The 27,496-nt window shown below is 44.1% G+C and overlaps 1 protein-coding gene and 1 long non-coding RNA gene across 9 annotated transcripts in view; one reads left to right on the forward strand and one right to left on the reverse strand.

The window, feature by feature from the left end:
• Positions 1 to 4,021: 4,021 nt before the first annotated feature.
• Positions 4,022 to 10,271, reverse strand: LOC103099563 (uncharacterized). Its single transcript, XR_008912528.1, has 2 exons — positions 9,792 to 10,271; positions 4,022 to 4,362 (listed from the first exon to the last, which is right to left on the reverse strand). It is a non-coding gene; the product is annotated as an uncharacterized LOC103099563 (long non-coding RNA).
• Positions 10,272 to 11,029: 758 nt separating this feature from the next.
• IGF2BP3 (insulin like growth factor 2 mRNA binding protein 3) overlaps positions 11,030 to 27,496 on the forward strand; it is a 105,789-nt gene continuing 89,322 nt past the window's right edge. For 2 of the 8 annotated variants that reach the window (XM_056800495.1, XM_056800496.1), the window contains exons 1-2: positions 11,030 to 11,720; positions 14,093 to 14,153. In XM_056800495.1, coding sequence (XP_056656473.1) covers positions 11,546 to 11,720; positions 14,093 to 14,153 — 236 coding nt within the window. In that variant the 5' untranslated portion in view covers positions 11,030 to 11,545. Of the gene's footprint in view, positions 11,721 to 12,949; positions 13,325 to 14,092; positions 14,154 to 27,496 lie in introns of those variants that run through there. The other 6 variants (XM_056800492.1, XM_056800493.1, XM_007505367.3 and 3 more) reach the window with 5 other exon arrangements.

Below are 27,496 nucleotides of genomic sequence, written 5' to 3' on the forward strand. Positions count from 1 at the left end.
TATTATCTAAATCTGAGCATTTTCAGGGTCCTAATAGCATCCCAGTATCCACATAGCAAATGTGTTAGTTTTCATCTGCTAAGCTGAGAATATAGAACTTTAGAAATACTTCATTCAAACATTAAGTGGGTTACAAGAGTCTTGGGGGAGTTTAAGGCTTACCCTGCTTGTTTTAACCTGCATCTGTAGAACATGGAAACAAGTTCCATCTTGCTGGGCCACCTTGCAAAGCTCCCCAAAGGTTTCTCAACAGCAGACTGTGTATATAAGGTTATGAGTGTCCTACTGCACAGACTTAGGGGTCTGTCTGCCTCTGCATTCCAAATGTGTGGAGAAACAGCTCTTGATTGGCAAAATCCTTGGGAAAAAAAAAAGAAGAGTCAAGTTACTTTTAACCCTTTTGTTCCCTTCAGATGGTTACAAATTAATAATGCTCAATAATCTTTGTTTTTATACATAAACAAACTTTTAAAATTACCATTGTCATATTTGATCTGTCTTGATTTATTTTAATTAAAAAAATAAAAAATCTATAGCTATGGATTTTTATTAAAACATGCTTATGAAATTACATTTCAGAAAATTCATGAATACCTCAACTTTGGATTTTTTTTATTTCTGCCTTGTTTGTTGCAGACTGCTGGGTATTCAGGCAATTGATATATGAAAGCATTATTTAAGAGTTATTAAGGAAGAAATACTCAAACTATATGGGTCAACTCTAAGAGGGGAAAATAGTCATTTTTCATAAAATTAAAACAGCTATTGGAGCCATTATCCTATCCTAGAAGGTTGCTCTCTCAGAATACTATACTACATGTTGATACACAAAACAGAAACTTTATCTTGGTTCTGATGCAACAAAATTGATGTTTTCTCCATGGCCTTCATGACCCCCGTGCCTTTGTTGGTGTGCCTTCTGGGGGCTGGGTTTTTCACAGTGGGATCAGAGTACTCATAAATAGTTCCACAGTCAGATCTGGGAGCCTGGATATTTGAGGAGAGAAAAAAGGGCAATATTGTCTTGCCAAAATGTTCATACCCAAACCTAACTGGGGATAGACTTATAAATGAGATGTCAGGATTTCTGGACTTTGTTAAGCAGCTGAATCTATGGCAGAAAGCTTTTCTCCTCAGATAAAATGAGGCAGGAATGTTGTCACAGAGAAAACTAGTGGTAACAAAGTTGACTGAACTCCCTGTTTCCAAAATACACAAAAAAATAAACTACCACATTGACCAGATCCAAAGTGGGTAAATCAATGTCCAATGAATGTTAACTCCCTGAGAATAGAGACAGTTTCATTGTTTACCTTGGTATTCCTAGCTCTGCCTCAGTATAGAGCTTTGTACATAGTGGGTGGTTAATAAATATTGGTTGTGTTGCATTGAATTAAGCAAAACAAATGCAAAACTTTCATAAAGAAACAGAATATAAACTCCCTAAGAGCAAGGACTTTTTTTTTTCAGTTTTGCTTTTATATCCTTAGCACCTAGTCCAATGTCAGGAATGTAGTAAGTCATATTGACCTTTTCAGGGTGAAGTATAGAGGTTTTAATATTATTACCAATCCCCAAATCTAACTCAATGCATAAAATACCACTCCCTCCTCATTTTTAAAATCAGTTCTTGCCTTGCTATTAAGAATACTCCTGTAGGCTCTTTTTTTTTTTTGGTAGTGGCAAAGAACTGGAAATTAAGGGGATGTCCATCAATTGGGGAATGGCTGAACAAATTGTGGTGTGTGTTGGTGATGGAATATAAGAAATGATAAGCAAAATGATTTCAGAAAAAGCTGAAAAGATCTGCAGGAACTGATGCATAGTGAAATAAGTAGAATTAGGATAACATGGTACACAGTAAAAGCAATACTGTAGGATGATTAGCTGTAAAAACTTGACTAATTCTCAGCAATGCAATGATCTGAAACATTCCTGAAAGACTTATGATGGGGAATGCTATCCACTTCCAGAGAAAGAACAGTTGGAGTTGTCTTTCACATTAGTGTATTTATGGTTTTATTTGGGGGTTTTGGTTGGGTATAAGTTTGCTCTTACAACAAACAATGACCAATATGGAATTATGTGTTCATGACAATAAAAATAAGGTTTTATTAAAATCTAAAAAAGAAAAGAATACTCCTGGAGGTCCATGAGCAAGTGTGAAATTACAATCTTTTTTTCCCAGATCATTTCTTTGAATTATCAAGTCTGGCAAAGGCAGATGTCAAGCTGGAATTTTCTTTTTAAATTATCTTAAATCATCTACAAATTTGAGAGAAAAACATGAGGTACAGAAACCACCTACATAAGTATCCCACTATTCTTTCTGTCCCACCAACTCTTAAAAAATATGGGCTCTCTCACCTGGAGAGGATGCTAATTATACTGAGCTAAATAAACTGAGCAGAAATAAAAGAAGTGAATTGAATGGAGTCAATGCTGATTTGTTCAGTGAGAAGAGGGAAAATAAGGACATAAAAATTAGCCCTCTGTCTGTGGATTCCCTGAAATTGTTCAGCTATTACTAAATAAGAAACTTTGATTTGTAGACGATAGCATGCCTTTACCAGGCTGCCTCAGAGACCAAACTAGAAGTTGTTTTTTTATTAACAAGTCTTGAAAAACCAGGATTTCTACAAAAGGGCACCCCCTGAACTTTTTTTAAACTTTAAAATAACTGTATCTTGAGGATTTCTTTGGGGTTTCTTGAAAAATTGTTTTTGAGGGCAAGGCAATTGGGGCTAGAGAGAGCTAACTACAAAATAGCTCTCTAAAGGCTATTTTTAAAATATATTGTTGGATAATGCTATGCTAACCAGGCACCTTTGATCCTGAATACTAGCTACTATTTTAGTGGATAGCAGGTTCTTATTGTTCTTTTCAGGGGGATTTCATGGTTGGATTGCAGTCCCATTAGTTAATACATTCCCCCACCCCCACCCAGGGTCCTCACCCCAGCCCTCCCTTTCTCCCTCTTGGCAAGAAAGCTGCTCAAAAAGTGAGTAACCAAGAAACATAGTGGAACTTCCTGCTCTCCCTTGACTGCTGACTATTCTCTCCTCTCCAATAAACTCCTAATAAATAATGATCTGCTTGCTGCCTTCTACAGGCTGCTTTGGAAAACCCTACTTTAGTTGCCTAGTTTCTAAGATCTGCAAATATGTAAACATCAATTACCAAATAGGCTTTTACTTCCATGCTCCTATCTGTTTTCCTAGACTACTGAACAACTGATGATTGAGAAATGTAATGATTCACAGGAGTCAAACAGTCCACACAGGGAACTCCACTGCAATAAAAGAAGCCTATTTCATCTTTATCTGGGTTTGGATGGCCATGTACAATGTTTAGGGTATCAAACTGGAGAAATTAAATTCAGGGGACAGTACTTGCATTTAAAAAACAAACACAAACTCCCCTAACCAATATAGTACATTAAAGATGCTGAGAAAATATAGCTGGCAAACTTCCTGAAGCAGAGGTACCATTTTTGACAAAAACAAAATTGTAGAGTTTGATTTGCTAAGACCTATTTGGGGACCTTTGGACAACTATGATTTCATGCACTATGGAAAATATTTCTGCATGATTTCTCTTCTGCTAGCATTATTGTGAGGTTCTCAACTGTGAAGCTTAAATCGCAATGTATATTCTTTCATATAAGAGGTAACAATTTTCCTTTTATTAGTATCACTTATTGTGTAAGTTTTCTACATTACTTTCTTAAATTACTTCCTATGTGATCTTGAGCACTGTACATAAGTTCATAAACTTAAATTTTTTTTAAAAGGAATCAGAAAAGTGAACAATCTTACTGGAGTATTGTGAAAGGGATATAGTTTAATCTGAAAACTGTTTTCAGAACCTCTGTAGAATTGAGTTGAGTTTTAGAAAACATTTTTTTAAAAGCATTTTGCCCTGGATAGTGACTTTTCCTTGTTCTAAAAAGTGTTATTTCAAACAATGATCTCAGTTTTTTTTTCAAAAAGAACTACTCAAATATTCATTTAATCCATAATAAGATATAGTGCTGTTTATTATTGTATTTATTAGATACAGAAGACTAAACTGACAGAGAGCAAAAGAAAATACAACTGTACTGAAAGCAAAAGTTGACACAAATTGTTTCAGTCCTTATTTTTTAAAAAACATATCACATATTATCTGGAACTTAAAAGAATCCAGGAGATAGAGATGAAGAAACACATTCCATGGTTCTATGTCCAAGGGTCATGGTCAGTGAAAATGCCCAGAGTCAGGAAATGAAGTATCTTCTTATTCAAGGAATAGCAAGGAGGCCAGTGTTATTGGTGGAAGGGCACAAAACTTCAGACTTCTCAATAAATCTATCCATTTTAACTGAAAAAAAAAAAAAGCATATCATGTAACATTGTAACATTGTTACCAACAAGACTCTTCTATCTAGGGGATATTTTCCAAGGTAATATATATTTTTAAAAAAACTCTTACCTTCTGTCTTAGAATTAATACTGTGCATTGATTCTAAGGCAGAAGAGAGGTAGGGGACAGGCAATGGGAGTTAAGTGACTTGCCCAGGGTCACATGGATAATAAGTGTCTGAGGACAGATTTGAACCCAGGACTTCCCCATCTGAAGGCCTGACTCTCAATTCACTTAGCCACTTAATTGTCCCCTTTCCCAGAGAATTGTGAATGAATGCTCTTATGATTTCTCCTGCACACTGGGAAAATGATGCTTGTATCAATTATTCATCAGACAAAAATGTTTCCAAACCAGGACATATAGCCTGGAAAATTTGTTAGAAGAAAAAAAAGTGTGTTCAGTTTCAACAATTATCCTCTCCATCCCCAACCCTACTAACCTCTTGTGCTTACACCATTATAAATTTTATTTCCCCCCAGTTGATCAGTATGGAGAGAAATTATTCTGTTTGCTCTGTACTCTCCAGAGCTAAATCTACTTACCCTTCCCTTAGATTCCCTCATAACTTCACTTGAATCATACCACTTTCCTCCTGGTGGCCACCAATCTCTCAGAAAAGGCTAATTTCCCTTCTATTTGGACAGTTTCAATAAATTTTTTGTTATATTAGTGCTGGGTTGCCCCCCCCCCCCCATTTTCTAAATTAATGTTTTTGGATTGTTCAGTTTTACTTAAAATAACTGTGGAACTCCAGGTGAAGAGGGAGGGGCCAAAACAAATAGATTGCTTAGGAAAGTGAAAATGCTCAGAAATAAAAAAAAACCGACCCAGAAATCTGCAAAATTCAAAGATGGACATAAGCATGAGAAACAAGAGACTACTGGCCTCCTGCTGTCTGTAGCTTGGCGTTAACTGACGACTCCTGGAATAGACTGGGAGCTGCTAGAAGAAAGGGAAAGTTGAGGGTGGTCTCTGTAGTCCATTGGCACGAAAGGGTAAACAGAACAGGAAGGAGCTGTACGAATTACGGAGCTTTCCTGTACGTATAAACGTTTATTTCTGTTATTTTCCCTCACACCCTACACTCCGTTTGAGGACTGAACTAAGTCTCGGTGGAAGGGGTGCAAATTGATAAACAATTAGGGGTAGGGGGCAAGGAAAGGGGGCGTGAGGAAAGCCACAATAAAAGACTAGAGAGCAAAGGGTTATTTTCGCGCCACAAGAGATACAGTTGCTGGGGTCGCTTCGGGGGCCAATGAATGAAGAGCTGGAAGCAGATCTGGCTGGTGGCTGGGCGGACGTCGGCAAGGCTGCGGGTTCTGATAGGCTCCTTGCTTCCACCAACTGGAAACGAGACCCCCCCCCCTCCCTCCTCTATCCCCGCCTCCCCTCCTCCTTCTCGGATGTGCGGAAGGGAGGGGTGAGTGGCGGAGGGAGGTGGCGGTTCTCAGTGATGCAGCCTCTCTCCCTTCACTGAGCCCGCGGGAGTGTATGGCTCCTTTCCCCTCGGGCGCGCTAAACTGCGATGCCTATCGGCGTCCGGCCGGGCAGACCCGCAGACCCGCAGCTTGCCCCTTCTCCCTCCTGTTTTTTTATACACTAGCTCCTTGGCTCTCCGCTCACGGCCCTAGGTGAGGCGTCTCCTTCCCTCCTAGCTCTGGTCGTCACTCTCCCCGCTGCCTGCTCGCAGCTCTCACTCCCACACATAGAGCTAGGGCGGGGCAAGGAGGAGCGAGTACGGAGAGCGCTAATGTTGTCAAACACCAGCCAGCCCGCCTGCGTACCTCTCAGCTGGGATGGAATCAGTCTACAGTGTATGGGAGACCCCACCCAGAGCTAAATCCTGGAATTCGGGGTGCAGGGGAGGCAGAATTGCCGAGGGAACTTAATTTGATGTGGGCCAGCCCTATAACGACCCCCAAACCCGACTAAAGTTCATTCCCGAACCCCATTTCACTGTACCCGCCTGATCCAGTCCCCCTCTCCTCCGAACCCTCTACCGGGTCACGTCTTACCCAACCATATAATCTCAGTAGATTCCCAAAGGCCACGGGAACCAGACTGGACCGGGGTACATAGGTGCCAGATTTGGCCTGGCCCTGGGTGCAAGGAAGCTGAGACCGAGTCTGGCCCTGGGTTCAGGGACAGAAGCTGGGCAGGGGGCAGGGGTAATTCCCGGGTCAAACCGGAGAGAAGGCAGGAGGCAAAAAAGCTTTCCCTCTCAATGACTGTTTCACAGATTTAGCTTTCTTTGGGTGACAGCCAGGGAACAAGGAAACTACCCCATCTTCTTTTTGATCTCCATCTTTGAAAGCAAACAAAATAAATGAAGGCCGATTCCGGGGAGTGAGTGGGCAGAGCCAGGTTTCCCCAGACTCTCCAGCTTAGTCAGTTAGAAGCAGATGAGCGCCCAGGAGAATTTCTTTAAGGGAGTAAAAGTGATTGTTTTGAGTGTTTCTTTTTGCTTTTTAGAGAAAATGACTTCATTTGTACCAGGCATTTACGTGTAAGTGTCCACTCTTTTGCTAGAGCGAGCTCCGTAAAAGTGTGTATATATGTTTGTTTTAAGGCAGCGGGGGCCGAAGGAGGGTGAGGAAAAGGAATACTTCTCCCTTTCCTCAGTGTTTGAATTTTCCATAATTCCTGTGAATTCTGGGAGTGTAATTATTTTTCCTTTTCTACCATTTATCCCCTCAAAAATAATTTTGTTACTCCTCCTCCCCGATCCCCCCTCACCCCCGTAACCCCAGGTCAGGTTGATAAAGAATTGAGGAGGCTAGCCCTAGAGGGGGAAACAGGTTGTATCTGAGGGAGCAAAACAGAAACTCCATACTGCTTTATACTACCTTTGAGAGTAAATACAAATGATTCCTCGCATTTACATTGGACTGAGGGAAATTGCTAGAATCGACAGTTTTTTAACTCTAAGAATGTGGCCCAGGACTTTTGAAAAAAAATAAATAAGTAAAAGTCTTTAAATTAAAATGCTACTAAAAATTGAGTTTTAGAATCAGGGAGGATGAATATTCTTAAAAAGGAGGGGGAAAGTATATTCTAGCGCCTGAAGGGGAAGTTTGTCTGTTCCTTGTGTTCAGATATCTCCTTTTACCCCTAGACAGAGCGGAAAATATTAATTTGAAGGTTTGAAAGATTTGGAAAGAAACAAATTCACTTCTATGTAGTACCCGGAGATGATACATCACTATGGATTACTGGGTCAGAAGTTGCATCAGTTTTTGTGTGTATGATTCTTTTCTTCTTTTTTTTATTTACCCAAATCATTAAGTAAAAATCTTTCCCGAAAACCCCCCTAGAAATCTGAAATTCCAGGTTTCATAATAAATGTTGATAGTAATAAGACAAACCCCAGTGAAACTTTTTCAGATTTAAATAGCAAACAGCCTTAGGAGTTATCACGACTTTTAAGGCATTTGGAGAGTTTCCAGTTTCTTAATTTAAAAATAGTAAAGCCCGTCAGGACACCAGAAGGAAGTCTCCTTGACTTACTTTGGTTACAGCTTGAGGTGACCAAACAGTTTAATATATATATATGTCCTTTCTACCATCTGAAAAACAATTGCAGAGAGAAATGGACAGAAGCACTATATCTCAGCAACTAGTTTGCAAAAATTTAAATATGTGGCCCATCAGAGCAAGAGACTTTCTAACAATAAAGAAGGCTCCAACTTTTTTTTTTTTTTTGATCCATGTAAGGAGTAAAATGTACTTACCCATTTGGTTAAAAAAAAAAAACAAAACCAACAAACAACCAGACTGATAATATCTATGCTATAGATATGTGATGAATACGGCCCCAGTTCCTTTTGAGCGATGTTTTAGTGTTGGGGTGTCTTTTTTTTTTCCTTCCCCTCGACTCAATCAACATTGTCTTCCAAGGAACCAAAATAGCTCTCCCAATCTTTTCCTTATTGAAGATCCTTCAAAAAGAAATGTTAGATTCCAAAGGGGTCAGACAAGAAGGGGGGAAGCCACCAAACAACTGAAAAGTTAACGTAAAATGAAGAAATCTGTTAATTCCTCAGGTTTTTTCCCCGCTCTACAAAATGGAAGTTATAATCACTCGTGTCTCTCATCCCCAGAACTTCGCTAAATTAAAAACTTGAGAAAAATCCAAGTAGACTGAATATGTGATAAAAGTGAATCCGAACCACAAAACAAAACAAAAAGAAAAACCCCTTCCCAAATGAAATAAAATGCCACATCTCCATTGAGACAAAGACAGATATTAGAAAAATGAGTTGCAGTTTGGCGAAAAAAGATACATCTGCCCATACTAGCAGCGCCTTAATATCACCATAAAGGCCACAAAATAACTGTTGCTTTTTAAAGGGAAAAAGCCCCAGTCTGAAATATCACAGTGGCCGATAAGGATTTCTCGCCAAGCCCCAAGGTGCTCTCGAATTCACCAACCCCGGCAGCCCGCCTTAATACCAAACCGTTTTCCTCGACAAGAATAAACCCATCAAAAGCAAAATTCATTCATCTTTTCCCAGGGTTAAATTGCGATTTTCATAAATTGCTGCAAAAAGGGGGATAGCCGCCACGCCGCCACGCCACCCCTCTTCTCCCGGCAAGGTAACAAAGCGATTCGGGATGTTTCCATTACCTGGTAACCTATCTGTAGAATTTGATTCACGTTCCTATTTTTAAAAATTAGCTCTGATATTTCCTACGGAATGGCTATTTAAAAAAGCCCTCTCCCTCCCTTTCCAACGTCGGTCTGGAAAGAAAGCGAACCTCTGCATGGAGTCCCCAGGATGACTGAACTAACCTACTCGATTTTTCGACACGAAATGCACACAGTACAACCTTTCATTTCCGTCTCCTTTCTTCTTCTTCAGACTACGTAGGGTTTGCCCGGGAAGGCTCGGGCGGCCCCAGACCCCACCCCCACAAACCCAGCTTTGTCTCCTTTGCAAATGGGGGTAAATTAGGAAGGGCCCCAGAAGCCTGAAGGGGAACCCGCAAAGGCGGTGGGTGGTGGCGGGGTGGCGAGCCCGAGACTTTCGTTATTTCTCGGGTGATCCCCGCCGGGGACCAGGGAACGGGGTATTCGGACTCCTTCCCCCGGGGGTATTCTTCGTCTTCTTTTCGGGTGAATTCTATACCCTCACTCTATTATGGAGGGGGAGTAGAGAGGGAGTAGTCTTCAGCCGCGCGCTCTTCCCCGGCCCCCCAGAACCGCCGTAGAAGCTACAGGAAGAGCTCACTTCCCCGCCAGGAACGCCTTAATCACCCGGGCAGGCCACCCGCCGCCGTCCCCCTCCCTTTTGTCCTTGGCCCCCTACTCCTCCGCCCCAAAAGCTGGGCCCCAAAAGGCCCAACAGCTGAGCACTCGGCAGAACGAAAGCCAGAAACGTTACCATGTTGGGGCCGGGTTCCACGTTGCAGAGAAACCCTCGGCCGCTCCCCCCAGCGTCTTCCCCAGCGGCCCCAGGAGCCTGCAGTCGAGTCGGCTGCCTTCCCCCTGAAGCCCCCAGGGTTTTTCGGTGCCTCGCAACCAATGACAAGGCCGAGCCGGGAGAGCCTCCCAAACGAGATGGGAGTCGGCAGTGCCTTTTGGTGGAAGGGCCTCTTTTGGGTGCTCCTCACAAGCCCCCTGCGCCGGCGGCCGACCGGGCCCAGCAGGCCCGCGTCCACCCGACCACCCTCTTGCTCGCTCTCAGCGGAGCTTGTCCGCCGACTCACCCACCCTGAGCACCCGCGCTTGGGCCCCGTTGACCGAGAGGAGCCGGGCTCCGAAGACCCCTCGGATTAACGCTCTAGCTAGGGAGGGAGGAAGCGAGCGAGCAGGGGAGCAAGGGAGGGGCGGAGGGAAGAGAGAGGGAGAGAGGGGAGGTTGGCTTGGGCTGCCAATCTCCCACCGCCCCTTTCCCCCTCCTCTTCTTCCTCCTCTCTCCCCCCTCCTCGCTTTTTCTCCAATGGTAAAACCAGAAAACTTCCTCCCTGATTTGCAGGAGGCTGCCTGCGTTCACTGAAGCAGAAGCCCTGAAGGGGAGAGAGAGAGATCCTGGTGCTAAAGCTGTGGGCTGGGTGCTACGGTGTGTTGTGGGGTGGTGTGTGGGGGGAATAGTTCACACAAGAAAATCGCATTAGCCAGTTTATTCTCCGGAGCAGATAAACTCAGAGGCCCGGGTCCCCAGTCTCCCTTCTCAGGGAAAAAAAGGGAGAAAATCACCCTGTCACTTTGCTGTCTCCCCATCAGGCAGCCCTTTTCTCCCTTCCTAAACTTAAGCGGCTCTCCTTCCCCAGCTGGTGCTGCTACCCCGGGTTGCTGAGGGTGGCTTTTCTTCCTCGGGGACCTTCACCCCGTCTCATTCTCCCTCCCCCCTTGGGCCCCCACCCCCCCTTTTTGGTTAAATCTCTAATTGGAGCTAGGATTCTTCACGTGAGACCGCTGATTTGTAGTTTGAACACGTGGCTCATTCAAATAGCCGGACTATCCAAGAGATTTTCCCCCCTCCTTCTCCTCCACCTCCTCCCTCTCCCGTTCCCCCCCCCATCCCCCGGCACCCCCTCCCCTCCTCCTGCCTGTCTCCCTCTCCGTTTTTTTTTTTATGGGGAGGCGGTGCCTCCACTCACGCAGTGTGACATTTTCACAGCCCGCTCGCTGTTGGCAAAGGGGTTTGGGGGGCAGAGACAAAAAGTAGTTTTTTTTTTCTTTCTCCTCCTCCTCCTCCTCCTCCTCCTTCTCCTGCTCCTATTTCTTGCCGACCCCGCCATCCTCCCATCACAAAGCTGGTCGGCTTTGCTCTCGCACGTCTGCAGAGTGAGAAGTCCTTACTCTGGCCCTTGGGTTCCAGTGAAGGTCTCTTTTCATCCCTGCCAGGGAACGAGAGAAGCCCGCTGACCCACGGCTAGCTTTGCCCCTCTCCTTCTCAGTCTTTCGTTGCTTGGTTTTTTCTTTTTCTTCCTTCCTTCCTTTCTTTCTCTCTTTCTTCCCCCCCCCCTTTTTTTTTAAAGCATCAGGCGTATAACGTAGTGTAGGTGTTAGGAGCTTTTAGAGCAGCAAACGGGAGCGAGGACAGAGACAACCGGTCCATCCGTCCGTTGCTGTGCTTTGCTTTTAAATTTTATTTTACCTTTTAAAAAATCATTTCTCTTAATTAAAAAAAAAATGAACAAGCTGTACATCGGCAACCTGAGCGACAGCGTGAGTCCAGTAGATCTGGAAAGTATCTTTAACGACTCCAAGATCCCCTACACCGGCTCTTTCCTGGTGAAGACGGGCTATGCGTTCGTGGACTGCCCCGACGAAAACTGGGCGATGAAGGCCATCGAAACCCTTTCAGGTGAGTTCCCTCAAGTCCGGGGTGCGAGCCGACGGCTCCCTCGGCATTCCCCGGGATGAACGAACCTGTTCGTTGCTGTGCGATCGCCCCTGCCACTAGCCTTTACCTCCCTTTCCCAAGCCACTGGCTGCAGCAGGGGTCTAGTGCCAAGGGGTGAAGCTCGCAGCTTGTATGCGGAAACGCCTCGGGGTGCCCACGGGAATGCTTAGATTTGAGGGTCGGGGGAGAAGGGAGAAGACAGGAAGACGCGCGTCCTGTCGCTGCAGCGGGAGCTTCCTTGGCTCCCTCCAGCCCTGATGCTTGCCCCATCTCTGTTCTACTCCCCTCAACCTGTCGTGTGTCTCTCCAGTAGAGCGATGGAAACGCTGTCAGGTAATGTGCACGCTGCTAAGAGAAGTGAGGAGCGAGAGCGGGCAGTGAACGCGGAGGTGGGGTAGAAGCAAGAGGGCAATTTGGGGTCCGAGCGGAAAGCCACCTGGCGCTCACTCTATGCCCATTGCCTCCCTTCTCCCCTAGCGATCGCCGTCCCCATTTTTGCCTCCGCAGGTTAGTCGCTAACCCTTTCTCTCGGCCGGCGCAATCCCGGGACTCGCGCCTGCTCTTAAGAGGGACTGAGTGCAACGGAGGCAGAGTGGTCTCTACGTGTTTCCGTTTTATTTATTTTATCTTTTGCACTAACCCTAGCCGGATTTGCAGCGATAGCAGCACCCGCAGGAGGCGGGGTGGGTAAAGGCAGGGGTGCAGAGGCAAAAGGCCGGACGGCGGGCTGGCAGGCAGGCAGGCGGGCGGGGAGGCAAGCAGGCAGGCAGACACCGGAATGAGATGAGACTGAGCCTTTCAGGTAAGGGTCCGGGAGCGAGCGAGCCGGTCGAGGTCCACGCACCACGGCATTGACAATCCGGCTCGCCCACCCCCTCAACCCACCCTAGGAGGCTCGGTGGGCTTAGGGCTACGCTCGCTCCCGCGGGTTCAGCATTCCGGTCCCGCGGTCTTACGGCCCCGGAGAAGTGGGGACCCTTTTACTGGACCCCCTCCCCAGGCGCGGCAAAAAGAAGCCAGGACAGGTGGGCTCCCGGGCGCTGTCCGGCGCGCTTGAGGCTAAGTCCTAGCGCGCGCCTTATGCATCTCCTCCTCCTCCCCCCACTCCCAGGTTCTCGGGGCCGCGGCACTCGGCTTTCCTGCTGGTGCGCGGAAGAAGGGTGGGTGTGTGCGTGTGTGTACGCGCGCGCGCGTGTGCATGCACGGCGGGGTCCGTCCGCCCGCCCGTCTGTGCGTGCGTGCGGTGGGTGGGGGTCCGCGCGCCCGCCCGCCCCCGCCCCCGCCCCCGCTGCCAGGCTGCGGCTCTGGCTCTGGCTCGCCGCTGCAGCAGCTGCAGCCGCCTCCGCCGTCGCCAGCAGCACCAGCACCTTCTCCTCCGCCGCCGCCGCCGCTAACACCGACGAGCCTGGCTGGGGACGAGGCGCGGCCGCCAGGGTTCAGGCGGCGCCCGGCCTTTATTCTGGCAGCTCGAAGAGTGCCCGCACGCATCCTGGCTCGCTCCGGGGGGCTGCGGCGACGATGGCGCCGCGGCCCGATGGGTGGGGGGGCACCCCGGGCTGTCCGAGGTAGGGGGCGAGGCCGGGCTCTTGTCAAAAATCCGCCGGAAAGCCGAGTGGAGGGGGCTGAGGGTGTGGGGAAAGGGAAAAGAGTAGGGGGTGGGAGACGAGGAAGAGAAGGAAAAAAGAGGGGCTGGCTAGTTGGTACGTCGTAGAGTGAGGTTTCGGGGGTTAAGGATGCCCCCAGGGACTTTGCGCCCTGTCGCCCCATTTGGGGGCGTCCATCCTTTTGGAAAAAACGTGACTTGGGCTTTTGGGGGGGTCCCGTTTCTCTCGGTGACCCCACCTTGAAATGATGATGCTTTCTAACTGAGACAGCTTTTTTTGCAGACCAAAGTAGGGGCGTCTTTAGCCCATAGGTCTGGGGCTCTAGATAGAGGGGCTGGGGTGATTCCGCTGCGCCAGGGGTGGGGCTGGGGGGGTGAGGAGTGGGAAACGTGCCCAGCATTTTAGTCTCGGAGGCTGTTTTTTTTCTGGGCGCTCTCCTCCCTCCCTCCTCCCCTCCCCCCCCCCCCCCCCGCGCCTGTGCCAGGGAAGTAAGAGATTAGGTTGGAGATTGGGGTCCAGGCGCCCCCCCAACCTTCCAAGTGCTCCTCCTCACTTGCTTATCAACTGCCAATTTTTCCCTGCGGTTACTTGGGTGCAGATTTCGCTTGATGGGGAACGAAGGGGCGGGGGAGTGGGGGGGGGGCTGCAGACTGGCGACGTGGAACTGCGGCGGCGGCCCTGGGCGCGCAGCGGCCTCAAGCCCCCTTTCGCCCCCTTATCTGTTCGCAGGTAAAGTGGAAGTGCATGGAAAACTCATCGAGGTGGAGCACTCAGTCCCGAAGAGGCAGAGGTAATTGTTTCTCCTTGACTCTTCTCCCCCTTTCCGCCCTTTCCTTCCTCCTCTCTGGGCTCCCCCCTCCCGTTCCCAAACCACTGCAGAAAGGGGAGGGGGCCTGGGACGCTGCGTCTGGGCACTACGAAAGCAGGCTGCCACGACGGCACCCTCGGCCTGGGCCCATAGAATGTTGGAGACCATTGAGCCCCCCTCCCCCAGCCCAATTTCCCTCCCGGGGCGGGCAGCTGGCCAGATTTTTGGGTTAAGGGCGGGGGCGGCTTGGGGAGGAAGAAGCAGGTTCTTTTTGGGGTGGGCGCACCTCATCAACACCTGGGAATGGGATGGAGGGACAGGACAGACCTGGGGAGGGCGCTGAAGGGGGGATAGGGAGGGCGGGGAAATCACAAATTTGGGGAGCAGCAGGGGGGGCGTTAGCAGGAAATGAGATGGGCTGATTTGCCTTACATAACGGATGGGCACGTGAGGGAATGAGCTGCCCATCGGCAGCAACATCACAGCAGGGGGAGAGGAAGGAGAGAGAGGTAAGTAAATTTTCGATAGTCCCTCCCCAGGGAAGTGGGGAAGGGTCTCTGCAAACCCCTATTTCAGAACTCCCCCCACCGTCCGCCGTGACTGAACTGCAAATATGTGAGTAAACAAACATCCATCTGATTCTTATTTCCCTCTTCGAAATCATAATCATTCTAATAAAAAAAAGCAGGATTTTCCCTCACAGACTCACTCCCCCTCCCCCGCCTCACACTTTCTGCCTTCCAGCTCCAGATTTGAGCACGTACTTAGCATGAAGGGGGGGCGGGGCGGGGAGACAGGGAACTGCTGCAGCCTAGAGGATGCCCATAGCTGCCCGACGGCACTAGCAGCCTTAGCTCGGGCTGTCACTTGACCAAACGCCTATAGAGAGCCTGCGAAGCCTCCCGAGGCTGTGACGGCTGCCCTGGCCATGGCTCTGACGGCGCAGTAATATTTGCTGCGTAGCTCCTTCTCCAAAGGCGTTTTGCCTCCTCCCTGTGGCTCTTTAGCCTTCCTGCACCTCTTTGGCAGGAAGAAAAGGAGGGTTGAGATGGTGGGCTTGTGGAGGGATGCCCTGAGGTGAAGACCTGCAGGTAAATCGCCAAGGTTTAACTTGCAAACCTGTCTCCCCGGGAAGGTGATGCGAGGGGAGGGGGAAGCCAAGAGGAGCTTCCCACTAGTCTTCGGGCAGAAATATAGTTGGAAATCTTGAATGTGTCACTTATAGAGAAGGGAAAAAAAGACACTTAGTTTCTGTGTCTGAAAGATAGCCAACAGCCCCACACCAGACGGATGGTTTTTTAAAAAGGGGCTTCACAAAATGTGCTCCCCCCCCCCCACATTTGCCAGTGCATCCAAAGGCTGGGCTCGCCTGTATTTTGCACCCTGACTGGTCTGTTCCAAATGTCAATAATTTTATCTTTCATGTTCCTGTTCTGGAAAAAGAAAAAAACATCACACAGAAAACCTAGACCTATTTCAGAATTGAGCAGAGGTGAAAAGACCATTGTTCTGATTTAAAAAAAAAAATATATATATATATATATATATACATATAGGTACTCTTATATAGAGTGGCTTATGAAATAAATTATTTCCTTCCTTACTTTCAGCTTCCAACCTGAAACACACAAAAGAAATCTGGCCATCTCTGAACTTAGGAAGTCTAGTCTTTGCCCACCTACTCAGGAGTCAAAAAGATTAGCTATGGGATGGGGTCTCATTTTTTTGAGCAGGCAAACCCTTTTATTATATCAAATAGTAAAACAGAATGTTTCTTTTAAGCTTTTCCCAATGGAGGAAAGAAAAAAAATCCTACAGGGCATTGTCAAGAAAAGTGGGGACTCCAGATAAAGTGGGGGAAGGTCCTGATGAGCTCTTGATGGTGAAATATGGGTAATTTTTAGACAGCAGCAATATTACTAAAGCAACACCCCCTATATGTATTCCAGCTCTGACTGCTGGACAGGAAGATTAGAATTCGAACACTTCCCCCCACCCCTTTATACTTTTATTTTTTGGTCCACTTGAAAATATCGGGGGACCAATTCAGATTTTCCTGCCTGAAACTCTAAAGTGCAATGGAGATTCCTTTGGTTGAAACTGTAAATATGACAAGAGTCCCCATAGTTTTGTCCTTTCCAAATTAGTAGGATTCCCCCTCCCCATACATAAAGTGAGAGCTTATGTTTTTCTTAACTCACTTTCAATAAAGAAAAGACTTGGGCAAGAATTTTAAATTAAATGTTTATGCATTCAAGGTCAGGATTCGGGGAATAGTTTCTTTGGTAACCCCAAACCTCTTATCCTGGGCGGCTTGAATTAAGCTTTTATAAAGCTTAGCAAAGGGCTACCCTGGGAACTGAACCAGTCCAATTTTTACCCCATTTGCTTTGTACTACAGAAATATTATTTATCCATTGAGACTTCACCCCTTTCCCTCAAGTCGCCTGCGATCCTTAGCATCTTAATGCAAGTTTCTCAGGCTGCCACATTTCCTTTCTTTTTCTCCACCCGGTTCAGCTGCTTCCACCTTGACGGAGTGGGGGTGGGGGGAGGAGGGAATGGTGAGAAGACTAGGAAGGCACCCTCCCCTCCCCCACAGCGTCAACCTAGGGTTCTTGGGCCAAGTTCCGAAGGGGGCATTTTGGCTCGAACCCGCTACTCAAGCAATCCGTTTGCTTGGATCCCAGGGCCAGGAGGCCTGGGGGGAGGAGAAAGGCGAGAATGCTTCGGGATAGGTAATCTGTACTCGCCTCAAATCCTGGAGAGGAAGGTCAAGAGAAGGGCCGACAGTTAGGGTTTGAGTTCAGAAGGCCAACCCCTGCAGAGGGCGCTGTATTTGTTAGTAACAGTGACATTCAGTAGCTTCCTGCCCTAAGGGAGGAGACGGCTACGTGGGCTCCCGCTAAAGGGAACCCACCTTTGCAAAAATGACCTTTAGACTCAGGAAAAGGCAGATTGGGAAGGAGGTAGCCCCCCTGATAAATGGGGAGAAGGGACTCCCTGCAATTAAAAGTCGGGGAGCCTGGCCGGAGAGGTCCTTGGCTAGAACTAACCAGCGGTCAGCTCTGGTCAGTTTTGTTTCGTTTTGAGAGCTGCGCTGCAGCAGATGGGGTGGAGGGATACAGGAGAGCTCTAAGCCCTAGTAGGTGGCCGAGAGGTGCTACTGTGGGTTCTGAAGACTGCAGCAGTCTCCAAGGCAACGTGGCATTTCTGCCTTCAGTCGCCTGTGAACTTGAGGAAGATAGTAGCGAGACACCATAAGCTTTTAGATGCCTTCCCTCCTAGGCAGAGAAGAATGCATTGGCCATCTCCACATGCTCCTTCATGGGGCCCCACTTCCCCCACCCTACTCAGGGATTAGTGTGGACAGGACTTTGCCTCCTTGCTAATGGAAACAAGACCCGTGGAGCCAATACTACTGCCACACACACACACACCCCTTTCCCTTCACGGGGTAGAAAGGAACTAGGATAAATAGTAAAGTCTGGGCACTATTGAGAGGCTCCCAGTTAAACGAGGTGGCTGGAGCAGCTGGAACCTGGTGGGGCAGAGTGCTGGCTACAGTGTGATTATGTAAATAGCCATGATGTCACTTGTTCCAGGGTCTTTGTGGCTGGGGAGGTTTCTGGTCCTGACCCTCTGTAGGATAGGCTTTTTGTCAAATGAACACTGATCTCCTGGTTTCTTTTAGTTGAACTTTTTCTTTAACTGCATCCCTTTTGGGGGACAGATTTAACCATTTCCCCTTTGATTAGGCTCATATCTAGTGAGGTAGGTAATCTAGTACTAAGTTCCCTTCTCGCCTCACTTTTCCATCAACAACTCATTAAGGCTGACTTGATCCATTTGTGACAGTGCCCTGGATTGAAGACTTGGAAGGTACGTGGTGCTCTGCTTGTACACTCTAGTGAAGAGGGAGTTACCCCCCCCCCCAAAAAAAATCCATCATTAAAGTCAGGTAAACAGAGATAGCCACCCCCCCCAAAGACCAATTTTTCCACTTTTCCCCTCCTAGCCTTGTTAGGCTTTAAACTGTGTAAGGGAGATATGCTTTGCTAGTATATGAAATGAAATATGAAAACCCTCAAGAAGTCCAATCTAATGTTCAATTCACCTCCTTCCTTAAACTTAAAAAAAGGAAGCTTCTTCTAGGGTAAGCTTCGTTTATTAATAGTAGAAATATATATATATATATTACTTTAAGGTTTGCTAAATGCCTTGTATCTAGTTAACTAGAACCACACTTTTCTGCTCACTTTCTTTCCTGCAAGTTTAAAATGAAGCTGGACCTCCACTGGCTTTTTTGAATTTCTCTTCTATCCTTTGGTAGTAAATATAAATTCAGCTTAAGGAGGTAGTTGTCTAAATTAAAGACTTCACTACTGAGTTAGAGGGTTATTTCTCTAGCTTGGCAAGAATTATATTGAACTTATTTTAATCAAGTTTTTAATACACTTAAGTGCTCAAATGTGAGCCGTTTGACCATTGTGCAAGAGGAATACATGGAATATTAGTTTCCCCTTTGTAACAAGGGGATTTTTAAACAATACCTCCAGAAGTAAGGAAGCTTATCAGGCAACTCCTTGACCTCAAATTTTAGACAATATTAGTCGAATGATTATTTAAGCTAAACCTAAAAAATATTCTTGATTATGTTCTCTAGAAGGACAAATTGGTTAGCCTGAATTTTTGACATGGCTGTCCTTCCCAAGTTTCATTCAAAATAGAAGCTAAAATATAGAAGTGTATTGTCCTCTAATAGTAGGCTACTTGAGGATTGACAAAGATTTATTTAAAGGTATTTTATTTGCATTTTTAAATGCATGGATTGTGTTTTTAAGCCAAGAATTTTGGCTTTTGTTTAATAGCTAAACACAGGAAATCAGAGGAAGACATTTGGAACTTATCGAGGCAAGGTAGCAATTTTGAGTCTTAAAGAGTCCAGTTTCTAGCATTTCTGCTACCCAAAGCAAATAAATTCTCTAATTGGGTCAGTTCCTGTTACAACCAATTCGAAGGAATCAGATCCAAAACCTTTTGTTTTAGAATTGTGCCAGGTTCCTTGAAATAAATGAGAGCCAAACCCTTCTTAGTTATTTTAAATTGATTGTTATACGGAGATTTGGATGCAATTGGCTGTATTATAGGGTTGAGTCCTGTGTCCTGGTTGGGGTTAGTGCTCTCTAGGCGGAGATGATCTTTGAAGCTCTTTAAAAATCTTTCCCTATGCATACAGGGGTAATTAATAGTTTACTGATTAAATTAAATTGACATTCAGAGAGCTGCCAAGTCACTATGGAATTTTTAAGGGGAAATATTTGTTATGGCTTTTGGCAATGACTTTTTCTAGGAATACATTTTTTTTTAAATGAAGGCATGAAATAGCCATTCAGCTATTTTGGCAGTTGGTATGTGTGATTTGGGGGAGAGACGGAAAGGGAAAAATGAAGTCGTTAGCCCATGCTGTACTTGGCAATGTTCTCTTTACATATACAAGGTTTTAGTCATAGAACTGGAGCCTGGGTAGAATCTGTGTCCCAGGTGCCTGGAGTCCATGGGTTTAGAGGAGGATTTGGCAACTGGGGGTTGGTATGTGCAGATTTGGGGGCCAATTCCCCAGTTATATACTTATTCCCTTTACCTCCAGGTTAGCCTGTAGCACCAGGACACTGAGACTTACTTGGACCTTGCTTCTATGTCAAGGGACATTGCTAATGAGGAGGAATTCAATTTTAGAAATAATGTTAGAGCTCTTTGACAGAATCGAAGTCTGTGATATGTTCTAGATACCTACTACTATATCAAAATTTTAATGTTTTATATCTTGCTTGTTATTATCTTGTAATTCAATATACGATTTGAGAATGTGTTTGCTGATTTGAGTACACACATCGCACACGTAGTGATAAATGTAATGATAGGGACTGGACTAGGGTAGACTTCATTTATTGATAGTAGAAAATATATACATATTAGCTTTAAGGTTTGCTAAATGCTTTGTGTCTGGTTAACTAGAACTAATCTTTATTTTTTTTTTTTGTTCAACTGAATTTACTCTAATTTCCCGGTTAACCATGGTTAACCATCTGAATGGTTAAACCTATAGTACTGCAGAAATTGGATATACGTATGTCTTGTATGAAATGTTCTGCTCTCTCAAGATCCTGCAGTTTGATTATGTGGCTGTTGGAAACATCACATGTTGAAGGAATGTTCTTGAAAGTGTGGAACCTTTAACTGGGTGTTGCCAAGGCTTATTCCTTCTGTAGATTTTTTTTTTCAGTTTAGATTGTCTAATCTATTGATTGAGCACAGGAAACAATTGGAGCATTTGGATAGGGAGGCTGCTTTTCGAATTGGGTTTATACCTTCTAAATCAATCCAGTCAGAGGAGAATTCGATTTTATTTTTTTGTTCTGTTTACATTTACAAGTATTGAAATGAGGACGATGGATTTAAAGTGACTTAGACAGAGACCCCGGTACTTGGCAGAGCCTTCTTAACCTTCTTGGCTTCCTGCCCTGGGGGCTTGTTTAGATAAGAAAAAGAGAAACCCTCCCTTTCTGGATACAAAGTCTCTGACTTCCAGGTTAATGGAATCTTGACTGATTGTCTAATAGCACTGATAATGATAAGGGATCAGAATCAAACACCTTTGGTAGTATCTACTAATAGCTCAATTTAGATTCCGTTCTTTACATGCTTTGCTCACACACTACCCACCTAAGTAGGTAATCCATGTAGTCTTACAGACATTTACAAATGAAGAAAGAGAGTTAAATGGGGACCAAGGTTAAGTTGTAGTTCTGCTGGGATTTTTACCACTAATCCACCTTTGGGGATCCTCTCTTGACAATGCCCCACACAAGTGGTCCCCCAGCTCTTTCCCCCAGACTCTTTCAACTATTTGATGATGCAGCTATCATGGCTCCTATCAGGCTTGTTTAGGCTCATCATCCTCAAGTACTTCAGCTGTTATTCTCATGACATGGTTTCCATACCTTTCACCATCTTTTGGGTGAGCTCTTGGTTGTCATTAGCCTTCTTCAAATTTGATGCCCAGAACAGAACCTGTTATTCCAGATAGAGTTAAGCTAGTGCAAAGATTTGGATGCCATTTTCATTTGTATGGCTCAAAATTGTATAAGCTTTTCTGTGCAAGCAGAGCAAGTGATTGACTTGTCAATCCTGCCTTAGGGATCTTTAATGGTTCCTGTGCCGGTTGAAGGAATTTTTTTTTAACCTAAGTACATGTTAAAGATATATAACTACTAAATTTCATTTTAGTTTTATAGTCTTTAGTTTGGGTTGGAGGATGGGGACGCTTAATAGAAGCTTTTAAGATTTACATCTCTTCCTCCACTGCCCAACTCTCTTATTTTTAAATGTCTAAAAAGTATTTGGTAAATGCTGATGTTAGAGGGCAGTTATTTTCAAGAGTGACCTTTAAGAGCTAGAGTGGGAATTTTGACTAGTTAAACAGCAACTACTAATAAATGATCAAATTTTGAGGTTGACTTCAATAAGGTATATAATTAAAACCTGAAATTCAGGCAACTAGGGGGATTGAAGGTAAATTCAATAAGAATTTGTATTTGTTTGACACATACCCTCTTGTTGCTCCGGGCTGCTTTCTAAGATTATTAGAGATTTACCACTGATTTGCTGGGGGGGGGGGGGGGACCCTCTTCTTGCTCAGCAAAGGAGATCTGCGCTTAGGAAATTTTCAAACAAGTGAAAAGCCTCTCTAACCCCTCCAACCCCACCCTACCCAGGATCCAGGGTGCTAACTTAACTGCCCTGGGCCTCTTTTCTCTCCTGCCTACGACATAATCCAGGTTCACATCTCTCATCGGTAATATTTTAAGTATTCAATTTCATTTGTTCTGGGACTTCATGTATTGATGCAAATCACAGTTCCTCTCTTATGGTTTAGTTTAATCTCAATCCCAGCTCACTTCTATTGCCTCACCGGCTAATTAAATTATTTCAGGATCCTTTTAGTATCTTTTGACAACCATGAGGCTTTAGTTGTCTGTCTTGGAGAGATGCTAGAAGTGAACATTTCTACCTCTGGACATTTAGCAAGACTGGTTTTAGATGAGCCAATATTTTAACACTTTCCATCCCAAATAGGAAGGCTGTGTCCTCTGGTGATAGTGAAATAAGACATTGGAATCCAACTTGAGTGAAGGGACAGCAGCATTAGCATGTGATCAATAAGTTAGAAGTGATTACTTCAGCCCATTGGGCTTCAATAGTCTTGGGGGAAAGTGGTTCTTTCCTTTATCATTCCAGATACTATCCCAATTTTACAGATAAGAAATCTGACGTTCTACATAGTCTTGTGATATTTTGATGAAGGTATTCTCAAAGGAACAGGAATCTGGGGAAGGGAGAAATGCTTAGTCCATGATCCTCCTTAGGTAAAAGACCAGAATGAATAACAAGACTGCTACTACTGCTTTTGATAACACATCTGGGAGATATAAGTGGAAATAAAATATAGCCTTACTTATAAATATTAAAACTGATAAACTCAAGATCACTTAAAAACCTGTTTTCAACCTTTCCCATATATGTATGGCAAGATGAAGAGCAGAAATGTTATAAATGATACCATTGCTTCTCTTTGAGCATCTGGAAATATTAATTTCTCAATCCAATCATGTACTTCAGTGGGGGGGGGGAGCCCGATAGTGCCAAATAACTAACTGCAGGGAGCCTGTCGAAAGCTACTGGCAAGAGTGGACCAAGGCTCCTGTGGAGATCAGGGCAGAAGCATTGAGCCTGTCTAGCAGCTCCGATTGTCCAGCTGGTCTTGCTCTGTACCTGTTGTTGATTTCAGAATCCAGATGCTATGTCCATTTGAGACAGGTAGAGGAGGGAGAGAAACAGAAAAACAAAATTCGTGGTATTGGGCTTGAGCAAGAGCAGTTTTCTATGTGAGGCTACCCCCAAAGCTTGTGGAACTCTGTGGAGGCAAGCTGGGGTGGAGTTGATTCTTTGTAGGGTTGGGAGGTGAGAGTTTTACTTTAGCTTGGAATAGAGAGCTGTAGTCAGGAGGCATTGAACAGTAGTAGAAAACTCACTTCTAAGCAGTCACGTCATTGCATGTTCAAATGTAAAGGAGTTTTCTCTAATGCTGAAATCTGAATAGAATCAATGCCCCTTAAAATGGGGTGGAGGTACAGGAGAATTTGGATTTCATCCTGTTAGTGGTGTGTGGGTTGGGTTAATTTAAATGGGTCCATCTCGTTCCCCTTTAGGCACAGGGAATGGTTAAAAAAAAAAAAAACTTGAGGGGAATTGATGGCTTTTTTTTTTTTTTAAATCAGCATCTAAGCGATTTAACAGTTACAACTGGAGCTTATCTCTCTGGACCTCAATTTCTTCTGTAAACTGAAATGAGGCTTTTGAGGTTCCTTCCAACTCAAAATCTCTGATCTTATTTCTTGGTAGGAGGTGAATTTCCTAGACAAGAATCTTTGTATTGTTAAAATCTTGCTAATCAAATAGAAAGAAAGAGAGAAACCAAGTATCAGGAAGAAAAGGAGAAATTCTGAAAGGGGAGACCTTTGGCATAGCATAGGTTGAAATGAGAGATACAAAGAAACATCAACCTTAGGCTACAATTAAAAATGTCTTGAAATTTCCCAATAGGTCTGCCACTTAGTTTTTTAAAAAATAAACCTTCCCAGAATTTAACTTAATGATTGGAGAACCTGACACCCCCGCCCCCCCCCCCCACATTTTATAAATTTGCTACTGTTAAAATGGGCTTGTAGAAAAACTATTTCATATGATCATAGGTTTAAAGCTAACCTGAGCTTATCTAGTTTTACCTCCCTCCTTTAACATAGGACGAAACTAAAGTCCAGAGAATTTTCTACTTGTCCAGTGCCAGTAGGTTGGTTCAGACACAAACCGTTAAGCCTTTCATTTACCTTTCTCTCCACTGTACAAGCTGAAATCAGTGGTTTTGGAAAGATATCTTATACAAGTGTACTATGGAACTGATTTCAATGCCATGATTGTAGTTGCTTCTTTCACTGATATAGCTAGCAACTTCCTTGAATCTATTGACAGTGGATAAAATTTGCTGATGCGGAATTGATAAATTAGTAATTTACAGGATAGCGTATTCAAAATATACTCTTCAATCCCCTCACCTTTGTTTCCTCTAATGGCAAAGAGAAGAATAAAAATACTTTGGAGGGAAATTAATTGGCTTGGGTAAATTGCTTCCCCTTTCTGGATCTGTTTCTTCACTTGTGAAATGCAATGAAAGGACTAGCTATTCACAAAGATCTCTTCCCGTTTAAAATTTATAATAATTTATCTCTTGGTCTCTTTAGCTATTTGAAAATTCACACATAAAACTGAAATATTTTTAAGGATCTTTATGTCACATGCATAGAAAAAGGTAAACTTCCTAAAAAAAAAAATCATGCTGACCTGAGAAGAATACGTTTAAAGCAAGATAGACCACTAAAACTGATTACTGATGGTGATTACTTTTTTGATTACTTTTTTTATGATTACTTTTTAATTTTTTTTATTTTTATGATTACTTTTTTTTGGAGATAGAGAGGAGATGAGAAACAAATTAGTAGTTGTAGGCTTCTGAAAATACTTGAAAAAATTTGAAGGGAGTTGTTACAGTCCCAATTGATATTATGTAAATGTTCATTTTCATCTTTAAATGGCCATGACAGTTTGAAATGAAATCTTTCTGATATCATAAGAACAACGTCTGGACACTAGAAGAATTTAGCTATTTGGTATAGAATAACAGCTGTTCTCAGATATAAAAGAGGTCGAGGGGATATATCATACCTTCTTGGAAGGTCTTGTTTTCTAGACTCATGAAAATATGTGCAGTAAACTACATTAGTGCTAGTTAACTCAGAGAGTTAATCTTTTTAACCCTTCTTGGGCTTGGGAAGCAAATTCTAAAAAACTGGAGCTCAGTTACCTTAGTGCTGTGATTAGAACTCAAGCCTGTTTTTTGGAAAGGGTGCAAAACCATAATCCTGACAGATTATTGTTTCTCTGATAATGTAGGGTTATCTCTTTATTTCTTGAAAGATTTCTGGGTCAAATGGGCCAAGTTTTAAATCCTTGGAAATAAATTTCTATGGGGAAACTGCTTATAAATTGTCTTCTAATGAAATATCCTTAAAAATGTATGTATGCTCATTTTTTACTTTTTTGGATGCTGAAGGATAAACAAAAGCTTTTAGAAACCTGTAATCTTTTGATTCCTCCTTGAATTTGGGTCCCACTGCCTTTTTTTAAAAAATACTTTTGCCTGTTTAGTTCCCACACTAATTATTCATATAATGCCAAAGAACACATTTCATGTGTTCAGATTGAGTTTTGCTTCCTGCCTTGTTGTATAATAATTTATTAGGGCATAATTTGTCAAATGAAATACAGGGAACTTAATATGTGTAAAAGAAAGTTGAACAATTCAGGGTTTCATATCCCTCAATCCTGCCCAGGAAATGTTTGTTTTTGCAAGTTGGCTTGTAACACTTTATAGGTGTCTATTTTGTTTGGGTTATAAAATTTGGAAATTTTGTGCTCTGTGTATAGACACATATGGAAATAGAACTTTCCAGAATTCAGGCTGACTCACTGGTAATATTGCCAAATTTTATACACACACACATGTATATATAACCAAATTGAAACATAAAAATTCTTGTCATTAGCATTAATCAAGTTTTAAAATTGTGGCAGAGAAAAAGGTCTAACAGAGCTCGGTTGTTGTTTTTTTTTTCCTTTTCTGGAGCTTATGGTTTTGTGTTTTGTTTTTTTTTTTTCACCTACCCTCATAAAATAAGCATCTCTTCTCAGTTTTATTATCAAGCCATTCGTGTTTCCTAATGCTAGGATGCTGTCAGTGCCTCCATTTTTCCATGGGCTAATTATTTATTTTGCAGAGAATTTAGACCCTCTTATCCTCTTCCCTTTTACTGTCCATTTTTCCCATTAGCAGTTTCCTCCCCAGAGCAGAGACACAGATAACTCCCATTTTGCTGTTTCAAGAAGGTTTGGTCAATGCAGGTGGAAGCTCTTGGCTACAAGAAAGATTTGAGTTACGGGTAGACTGTAGTTACCAGTAACATGCTTCTCTTTCTTCCCATTAGGCAGAATAATCCAAGTGGACCATAGGAAGTTGGGTTAAAAGATGCTTTACTAGCCTTCCTACTGTCAATTTAAAGCATCATAGGTTTAGGGATGACAGGGATCTTGTGGGATATCTAGATTCCTTATCCCCTTATTATACAGATGAGGAAACTGAGGTTCAAAAGTAAAAGATTTTTTAAAGCTTCTTATCACCCCCCCCCAAAAAAAAAACCATTCAGTTATATTCATTCAAAGGTGACAGACCAATAAGGCTTTGGTAAACCATTTTTCCCCACTCCACTCCTGGGGCCCAAACTCCTCCACTTGTCCCATTCCAGTTTTTCCTGTTGCCCACTGATGGGCAATGAAGCTTATCCTTCATTGGGAAATCTCAAATCTGATTATTAGTACCATAGTCCAGTATGACAGGAGACCTGGCCCCTTCACTCTGGGGTTCTCTCTTCACTGGTTTTCTGGTGAACACACCCAGAATGATGGCCTTGGGTATAGTGTCCAGCTGACCCAGACAATCACAGATTCTTAGGAGTATTTCTGGGAAAGTAAATCTGCTTCGGGCCATGTTTGTTTGTTTTGGGTCCCCCCACCCCCACCCCGTTTAAAAAATCTAATAGTTAACAATGGAAAAAGTGCCCTGGTTATCCAGGAATACTAATATAGGAAATAACCATCAATCTCTGATTGAATATCGATTCTCCCTGACCCCAAATGGGTGGATAATTTAAAACCACAGATAATTTAGAAGCCTCTTTTCCTCCTTGTGTGACTAAGAAATGACAGTTGACTGATAGCTGAGGAAATGTAGATTAAACAGCTCCCTTTCTTTAGGGAAGAGTAAAAAGAGACAGGAAGGAGGAAAAAGACTCTGTCTCATTGTTGGGGTGAGATATACCCTAGTTCAAGCCTTGGTCACCTTTGCTAGGTGGGAGGGAGCCTTTTTTCCAGCAGTTAGTGTTCTGGGAAGGCACACCCAGATGGGAGCCTATTGTCACTTGGATTGGGAAGCTATCTAGGCAGAGGCATGAATTTGGTGAATGGTTCAGTTTAGAGACCTTCTGAACCTCAGTCTCTTTTCATACAGTACTTTTCCCCAGGATCCTTTAATTTTAATGAAGTGCTTGGTAGGTGACTACCTCTCATCATTTAATTAACATTTTAAAAATCTT

This window comes from Monodelphis domestica, chromosome 5 (genome assembly GCF_027887165.1).
Source record: "Monodelphis domestica isolate mMonDom1 chromosome 5, mMonDom1.pri, whole genome shotgun sequence".
NCBI classification, from domain to species: domain Eukaryota; kingdom Metazoa; phylum Chordata; class Mammalia; order Didelphimorphia; family Didelphidae; genus Monodelphis; species Monodelphis domestica.